This window comes from Triticum aestivum, chromosome 4A, assembly GCF_018294505.1.
Source record: "Triticum aestivum cultivar Chinese Spring chromosome 4A, IWGSC CS RefSeq v2.1, whole genome shotgun sequence".
In the NCBI taxonomy this organism is placed as follows: Eukaryota; Viridiplantae; Streptophyta; class Magnoliopsida; order Poales; family Poaceae; genus Triticum; species Triticum aestivum.
Genome location: NC_057803.1, coordinates 598,058,751 through 598,068,234, shown reverse-complemented (window position 1 = coordinate 598,068,234; position 9,484 = coordinate 598,058,751). Strand labels below are relative to the sequence as shown.

Sequence of the window (9,484 nt, the reverse complement as noted above, 5' to 3'; positions counted from 1 at the left end):
ACGCCAAGCCTTTTATTTTCAGGTGTCATGTTCTTGGCTGGAGATGACTCGGGAGCTGCCGGAGCTCGCCAACGACGCGGCCCAACCGCTAGCCCCGGCGCTCTACCATGGCGGCCTTCATGGCGCTCGGCGAATAGCCCATGGTGTACAGGTCGCGACGCACAGATTGCGACGAACAGGGCCATTGTGAACAGGTTCATGGCAAAGGATACACAGGCGTATAGATTTTGCATCATGCTCTTGGAGGAGACGGCATGGCGGAACCGGAGCTCGCTGACGACGCAGCCCGAGTCTCGCTTTTCCCTTCATGACGCACAGATTGCGACGAACAAGGCCACGGTGGACAGGTTTTGCGTCACACTCTTGGAGGGGACGGTGCGGCGGAACCGGAGCTCGCCGACAACGCAGCCCCTGCCTTTCCCATCACGACGTACAGATCCTTGGTGGAGCCAATATCCGCAACGACGGGTCTAAGACCGGTCCCTCCTTCATGAGGCCCGCGTCCCCGACGAACAGGTCAATGGCGTACAGATCCTTCACTGAACCGAATGTTGCAACGACGCTGTCCAAGACTAGTCCCTCCTTCGAGAGGCACACCCACCATGGCGGACAGGTCCTTAGTGTATAGGTCCATGGCATCGCCGGCGCACAGGTCACTCTTTCACGTAGTACCAGCCCAAGGCGATGCGGCCTTTGCGACACCACTTTCCACGGCCCTGTGAGGCGGCGCCTTTGCCTTGGCAGACCGCCAAATACTTGGCGTGTAGCCAAGATGAGGCGCCAACCACCCCGGCCACGCCAATGTGAGCGTGTGTCCGTTAGTTTTTACACTGACGCCGGTCTCCCCAAACTGTTACTCCCGCAAGGCGTAGCCTCTTGAACACCCCGATGAAGCAACAGGTCATCAAGAAGTCTGAGCCGACCGCGACCCATGCTACCCCAACACCAACTACTCCAACGCCGCCAAGACCGACGAGGCACGACGGCCAGGGCAGGCGCGGCCACCGCTAAGACCACGCCACTTGCGGCGTGTGTACCGACGAGGACACGGGCTCTGCCGCTGCCCACACACACATCACCATCATCATGCATGGAGGACGAGAAGCGAAGACAACGAAGACGACCACACAGCTTAATTGGAGGTATCTCGCGAAGCAACCCGCGGGAGTAATTAATCGGGAGCCTTCCGAGGCCCTGGGAACCAGGAGACCGCAATCGCCACAGTCAGGCAGGCCGCGCTAGTAGGCCACGGAGCGCATATGTAAAGGGATCTTGTAATTTTGTTTCTCCACTGAGAGATTAATAAAGTGCATGTTTCCCTCTGTTTATTTGTGTACTTAGTACACTGGCACGCCCGCAATTTTTTATTTCCCCTGGCGCATAGAGAGATAATAACACGATAACCATTGTTGTTTGTTATTATTTTTCATGTCAAACAATGCTAATTTCCATGTCATATGTATGTTGTAGACAGTAGAGTAAATGTTATATGGTTAAGTTAGGATTCATCCACCATTTAGCTCACTATCATGCACCCTATTGCATTCTATGGCTCGAATCATTTTCATTCAAGTTAAACTTGACTATAATCAAACTTGATCAAAGCTATTAATAGAGTCATAGTGCCACCGAATCGAGCTCACTAGTGCAACCACACTTTCCTGGATGAGGATGTTCTAATTCGCTCTATTATCATGCCTCTCGCCGGTGCCTCTAACGAGGGAATGTTATGTGCACGTGCTACCCTAGCCCAGTAGGCGTCAATAACCTTGTGAGCCCAAGTTTTATAGTATCGAGGTCCCCGTTTGGGACGATAAAGTTTGGTTGGCCACGGCGGTGGCGGCCACAAAGGTGGCGGATTCACGAGTTGACATAGGGGTGACCCATGGCATAGCCCAGACAGGAGTTTTTCGGAGTGGTCGGGAGAGTGTATATAATAGATTGGTTTTGTTGGAACGTCGTTAGTCCACCCGAATGGGAGCATGAGGCCATGAGTTCCATAGTGTGGGTACAGTGTACTAGCCTCTGTAGAGTGTATAATCTATCGATAGCCACGTCCTCGGTTATGGGCACAGTTTGTAGTAGGTCACACTATGGGTCAAGATAAATAATTAACTTGCACACTTATGAACCTCGAGCTTGCACAAGAAGAAGTCAGTTGATCTTGAGGTGATCGTGTGTTGATCACGATGGTATGGTTGCTACCAATGGTGGTTACGAGGTAACCCTTGAGATGGGTAAGTTGGTCCAAGGGACCATGACGGTATTCCACTCTTGCACACTGCGATTGGTAACATCATGCTAATGATCATGTTTAATTTGTTCATTCCATGTTATTGTTTGTCATTTTTGCTGTGAGCTTGCGACTACATTCAAAGTACCCACCTGGTGCGTCATGCCAGATGCAGGAGAAACCGTGCAAGGAGTTGAGGTTGATCGGTACTTCACGATCTAGGCTGTGTCCTAGCAGTGTCCTTGTGGCATGGAGTTCTGCTACCTCATTGTTTCGCTACTGAGTAGTTGTATCCTCTAGCATCAAGGCCCTTGAGATGTTTAATAGATAATGTACATAGTGGAGTCGCACCGTGTGTGCCGCTTGGGCTCGCTTTCTTATGTAATCATCAAACCTATGTATCCGCAAGAGATCAATAAAGCGGTTATGTATGTACCAAGTTGTTATGTGTTGCCAGAAGACTTGATCTCTGGGCTGTCAATGCAAGGTAAACCGGTTACTCTGAGCCAGGGTGCCACAATTTCAAATGTTCCCAATGAAGGCTCCATGCTCTGATGGGTTCCTTGCCCATTTTTATTAGCGTCATTGGGATATTTGTGGTAAAGAAGTAATAGAGGCGGTTTTGACAATCGTGAGAGGGGAAGATAGACCTGAATGCATCAATGATACAATTCTGGTTTTGATTCCAAAGGTAAAAAACCAAACCCTCTTAACAAAATTTAGGCCTATCAGTTGTGCAATTTTTAATACAAGATAGCTTCCAAGGTTATTGCAAATAGATTGAAGCAATTTTTTCCTGATATCATATCTGAGGAGCAATCAATTTTTGTCCTTGGAAGAATGATCACGGATAATATTATTAGTGCATATGAGTTCTTACATTTCATGAAATGCAGCGAGGGAAAAAGTTAGTAGCTACTATACTTTGAAGCTCGATATGAGGAAGGCATATGATAGGTTGGAGTGGGACTATTCTAAAGCCACGATGTTGAAATTGGGGTTTTCTCCTACATGGGTACAAATAGTTATGGGCATGGTTCAGACGGTATCTTTCTCGGTTCTTTTTAATCGTGGGATACTTGATCAATTACAACCCAAAAGAGTTATCCGGCAGGGAGATCCAATATCCCCATATCTTTTCTTAATTGCAGTAGAGGGCCTTTAATGCCTCCTGAAATCCAGTTCTTCTTCATCACGCTTAAGTGGCACCAACAACTTTGGCTGTGAACCATCTACTTTTTGCAGATGACAACATCTTGCTTTTTAAGTCAAGTCATGATGGGGCAGTTGAAGTATCAAACCTACTAGAGAATTATTGGTTGGGATCCAGACAAAGAATAAATCATGGCAAGTCCTTTATATTTTGCAATAGAGAGGATGCCCTCAGGCTCTCAAGGAAGATGTCAAGCATACTTTGAACGTCTAAAATGAGTCGCTCAATGACAGGAAATTGTGTATGCCAACTGATGTGGGGCAGTCCAAGAACATGACTTTCAAATACTTACGTGACAGAGTTTCGGAAAAGCTGAGAGGATAGATGGAAAAGCTCCTGTCAACTACAGGTAAAGAGGTTTTGATAAACTCTATGGCATAGGCAATTCCGGTATATTCCATGGCCCGCTTCTGTTTCCCGCGAGGATGTTGTGCGAGTGTCACCTCTTCAATCCAACAATTTTGGTAGGGAAGTAAACATGGGAGAAGGAAGCCATGCTGGGTCTCATGGTATGTTACGATGAGACCGATTATTTGAGATCTTTAATCTAGCCCTACTTGCCAGGCAAGCCTGTACCTTGCTAGACCATACCGGTTCTCTGAGTTCATTAATCTTAAAAGTTTTCTACTATCCAAATAACTCTCTTTCTGATGCAACCTTGGGACCACACCCATCACAGATATGGCGGGCTATTTTGCATGGGAAAGACTAACGACTCATGGTTTGATATGGAGATTAGGAGATAGAGAATCCCCTGATATTTGGAATGACAACTAGATAACTAGAGAGCATATAAAGAGGCCAAGAACTTCACAAATACCGTAGCCGCCGACAAGGGTCGCTGAACACACTGATTACACTATGTCGTCAAGGGATGAACTTATTTAATCGTAACTTATTCCCATTGATGCCGAGACTATATTGAAGATCCCTCTTTGCACGAGACATATATCTGATTTTGTGCTTGAAGTGAGGATAGAAGGGGTATGTTCACTGTGGATTCCGCTTACAAGATGATACAGTGAACCAAGATCAATAGAGAATCATGGCTGTATGAGCAGGGCGGCCGATCAACCTCAGAGGCTGATTGTCCAGGATGGACAGACTTATGGCATATAAAAGCCCCTCGAAAATCAAGGTGTTCATGTGGAGATTAGCACAATACTCACAATGTCCTTCTTCATCATAGAAACATGTCGACGATGAGTGCTTGTTGTTTGTGCGGGTCTAACGATACGTGCAGGCACGCCCTGCTGAATTGCTTGGTTTCAAGGAGCATGTGGGCACTATCATACGAGCAAATTGTCGAGCGGTTGAGTCTGAATGTAAATGATGACACCAAACAATGGCTATTCACCATGCATGAGGTGTTATCACATGAGGAGGATTTTATCATGTTTACGATCACTTTTGCGGATGATATGGGGAGCTGGGCACAAAGCTATACATGAGGAGATATATAAAAGTCCTTTCACTTTTCAGGCTTTTGTGCAGAGTTACTTAACTAAGCTGAGCGCTACCCAAAGCAATGGTGAAGGTCAATGTGGGTTCGGTGGTTGGACCAGGCGGCACTCGAGGCGCAATGGGAGCTATATGCAGAGATCAAGCATGTAATTTTCTGGGTGTGTCAGCCATTGTGTTCCCACATATATTAGATCTTGCTACTGTCGAACCTTCAGCAATAAGGGTGGCACTTGCGCTTGCTGATAATCTCTATGAGAGGAAGATTCAGGTGGCTTCAGATTTCAAGGTAGTGTTGCAGATATACATCAGAAGAGCGCAGCTATATACAGAGCAATCATACATGGATCATAGATCGGAAGGCTACTTTTACTAATTGTATCATTAGCCATGAATTTAGGAGCTTGAATGTTGAAGCTCACAAACTCGTGAAGCATGATTTATCCTAGGGGTTGACCGCCATGTTTGGTTAGGTCTCCCCATAGCTAAAGTTGTCTCGCCTTGCTTCAAAACTATAGGGCGTGCGCTGCGGCTTTGACCTAACAGCCTCCGTTTGCTGGAATTAATCGGAATAGGTGAGAACAAAGTTACGAACGGATGCGTAATGCGTGGGAATCTGTTGAATAGTTTGGGCCGAATTCTGAAGAAAGTTCAAAGCATTGTTTGATGAGCCTGCGTAGCATTAGTTAGTTGGTCAGGTAAAGGCTGGCCAAGCCAATGATGCTTAGCTGGTCTTTTTGAATGATTAGCCACACTGGGACTGAGACACAACCCAGACTCCCATGGGGGGCAACAGAGGGGAATCTTGGACAATGGGCGAAAGCCCAATCCAGCAATCTCGCGTTAGTGAAGAAGGTCAATGCTCCTTGTAAAGCTCTTACGTCGAGTGCGCGATCACGGCAGAACTAGAGGAAGAAGCCCCGGTAACTGCGTGCCAGCAGCCGCGCTAAGACAAGGGGTGGGGGGCAAGTACTCTTTGGAATGACTGGACGTAAAGGGCATGTAGGCGGTGAATCGGGTTGAAAGTGAAACTGTGAAAATCATAAAAAGTGGTGGAATGCTCTCGAAACCAATTCACTCAAGTGAGACAGAGGAGAGTGGATGGTCTTCTATTCGTCCCTATAAGCATTGTGAGGGACTAAAGTTTTTTATGAAAGGAAAAGAGATTAAAGTTGAAACAGGCGCTCACTTCCATGAACACGTGGACACACAACCGGTGGTTCCATGCCTGAATGCATGATGCATGCACGCATTACACACGCGGGCCGTTTCCAAGCTAACTAATGGCGCCCGGCCGACGACGCAGTACAGCTAGTAGAGCACTCGCTGCCAAACGCCTACGTGAGAGACCCTCGTGAGCCCAGCTATACAACCTCCGCTTCTCCTCGATCCCGTCCTCGTTCACGCCGCATCCGCAGCCGAATTTCCCCCGTCTCCACCGCTCAGTCCCCCAGACCGCCGGACTTCTCCTCGCCTTGCCATGGCAGCCGCAGCACTGAGGGCGCAGCTCAACGCTCATATCACCGGCATGTACACTGATGTGAGGCCCCTCCCCTCCCCTCTAGTCGTGTGGTTGTGGAATTTGGCCTGACTTGGCCTATGAGTTTGCCTTGCCGTGGTTGATGTCGATCCAGGGTGTCGTGGACGAGGACACGTTCGAGGAGCTGCGGGACGAGGGCACCGCCGTCGAGGTCTCCCGCCTCTTCATCTACGACGCCTCCAAGATCATCGACGACATCGACATCCTGATGTCCACCCCCCACGCCCTCTATCATCTCTCCCTCTACTCTCTGTTTGGTACTGACTTATCTTAATTATCTGCTCTGGAAATCACAGGGAGGAGCCCGAAGTGGACTTTGATGAGGTGGAAGCCCTGACGCAGCATCTCATGCGGTGCACCTCCAGGTGATGACCAACATAAACCCTTTCTCTCTCTTCCACCTGCTTATTTTTAACTCTATGTTTGTTTGCCCACTGTGTCAATGTCGTGCGATTCAGATCTGTTTATTATACTGGGCGAGTGATTCTTATTTGTCGGTTGCACTGCCCCATAGGCGTAATTAGAAGAATCGAGTTTAGTTGCGTTTAGTGTAACGGAGTTACCGGTATCCCGATAAATATCAATGATGAGGATAAATTGTTGTCGTTTTCGGAATATTCCTGGTATTAATGATCTGCTATTCCGTGTATTACTAATGGTGGTTTTTCTAGTATTAATGTTCTGCTATTCTATGTATCTCTAATTGTGTTTTTTCTAGTTTGTCCATGGCATTGATGTTGTTCTTTATTTGGATGTGTCGGCACGGGGTGCGTACCTCACGACACGGCCGCACAATTGAGGTTCGTGTCGTTCTACAGGCGCCGTATAGCCATAGGTAGAAGAGATGAGTTTAGTCATATATCGTGTAACGATTTTTTTTGGTATTCTTCCCAATTTCAATCAAATCATATAGCTTGGCGAGGGGAACTTTTGTCGTTTTGCAAATGTTTGTTCTACTATCTTGTCTGTTCTTCGGGCAATGCCATAATTCTAGTCCGAGCATGAAATAAATTGTTGTTTTATAAGCATGGCTGGTATTAATGATCTGCAATTCTACATAACACCAATGGCCATTTTTTCTGTTTCTCCATTGGAACGGTGTTGTTTCTATTCAGATTTGTCAGGCGCAGGGTGTCTACGTCATGGACGTGATACGGGTGTCGTATATCGAAAATTAGAAGACCTGATCGTAGTTGTGTCTCGTGTAGCGGAATTGTCGGTATTCATGACAATTTCATGGTTTGTCAAGAAAAACTTTGTCGTTTTCTGAATATTTCTGGTACTACTGATCTGCCATTGCACATGACGGCAATGGTGTTTTTTTCTGGTTCATCAAACAATTCATGGAGTTGACAATCATGATAGGAAATGGCTCCTTGGGAATATTATTGAGTTGACGTCTCAGTTTAAAATAAGTTTGATAAGTTCCTAATTTCCTGATCTGCATTTTTTTTTGCATGTTTCAGTGTTGGTGCACAGCAAGTAAACCTCGCCTGCATGCACTTCGGCAATTTCTATGCCATACAATACAAACATGGGTCAGAACTCAACAGCTTATTAAATATTGTTACACAATAATTATTCACAACATTGTTTTTCAATGTCTCCATGTAAACCTACCAGCTCATGTTGTCTTTTCTGTCGTTAGTTTCAGCTCATACCAATCTAACGTTGTTAAGAAGTAACCTGATTTACTTTTTCACTTCGTGTGCAATCACATTGTTGATATTACTCAGTTCATTATCTGAATATGCTACATTTTGATGGTTCTCTTGTAGTCTATTGGCTCTAGACTTCTGTTTATCGCACAACTAAATTCATATATGGCTAGAGGTTTTTCTCTTTTGAAGCATAGGGTTACAATTTTTGAACCATTTCATCTCAGTTCTGTTAACCTCTTCAGAATCTGACAATGTGGTATTTTTGCATTATTTTAGGTGTCTCATGTCATTGGCTCTTGTTAGGAATGAGTTCTAAAATGTGCGACATGAGTTGGAGATCATGATGCAGGTAGCACCTTATGTGCCTAATGTTGGATTTTGATACCAAATTCCCGCTAGTTTCATAACTCATAGATTGGTCATATTAAGATAGAGAAAAGGGAACAATGTTTAATCCTTAATCTAATTCTTTTGACATTTAGATTTGGATCACTTAGTTTGAGGTACCGAAAAGTCTCATTTAGCCGTTAAATGATTATGTGGTAATTTTGTCATCATGCTTGGTAGATGCACATGGTAGCTAAAAAAGTGGTAGAAATTCTTTGTTTCCCAGCTTAAATTAAGCTTCGCCAAATGCGCAAATAAGAAACTAGCTAACTTGTAACATGGCTGATTAGTGAAACCACGTGACTTGAGCATCATTATGTGCCATAGACTTATCTTAATCATTGACCTATTATTCATCTTTTGATGCAGCTCGAAGAACAGATCGCGGCATGCGGTCCTAACTCCTAAGTAGCGGCAAGTGAAGGGGGGAGAACGTGGCCCCATGCAATCCCTTGCATTATGTGTTCCATGTGTCTCCGAAGATGTAGCGGTTTTCAAAGGGTGCGCGTAAAACTTAGATGAATATTCTCGTGTCGGAACTTTGGGCTCGTAACCCTGTGAACAAAAACTATTGTCGTGTGTTGATGTCAGTGTGAAGTCCATATTTTAGTGTGTCGTGGATGTGTTGCCTCCCTTCCTATGGGCTGTTTATAAAACCTATACCTGGTTGGTTGGTCCTCTAGTGACTTTGTTTTGCTGTATGTTCGGTTTGTTTTTCTCTATAAGCAAGTCTTGTTGTTGGTTGTTGTCCCCAGAGTGTAGCCAATCACCATATTTCCGCATGTTAAACATGTCCTTTCGGTCTGAAATTTCAGCGTGGCCTCCTTATAAGAGTACGGCGACACCACGAGCAGTAGCTAGAGGAGGGAAAAACAGAATGGATGGTCTGTGAGGTCACATCCAGGGATCACAAAGCTATCGGTTCGCGAGACAGCGTGAAGAGCATCTCTGGGCTTAGGTGTATTTGCATTGGTACGAAAAGTCTGGGC

The 9,484-nt window shown here is 45.7% G+C and overlaps 1 protein-coding gene across 1 annotated transcript; it reads left to right on the top strand.

The window, feature by feature from the left end:
• The first annotated feature begins 6,264 nt into the window (after positions 1-6,264).
• LOC123082490 (histidine-containing phosphotransfer protein 2-like) lies at positions 6,265-9,196 on the top strand. The gene is made up of 6 exons (XM_044504822.1): positions 6,265-6,447; positions 6,542-6,657; positions 6,744-6,812; positions 7,914-7,985; positions 8,385-8,457; positions 8,865-9,196. The coding sequence occupies exons 1-5, from the start codon at positions 6,388-6,390 to the stop codon at positions 8,422-8,424; spliced, it is 357 nt and encodes a 118-aa protein (XP_044360757.1). The 5' UTR covers positions 6,265-6,387; the 3' UTR covers positions 8,425-8,457; positions 8,865-9,196.
• The last annotated feature ends 288 nt before the right edge of the window (positions 9,197-9,484 follow it).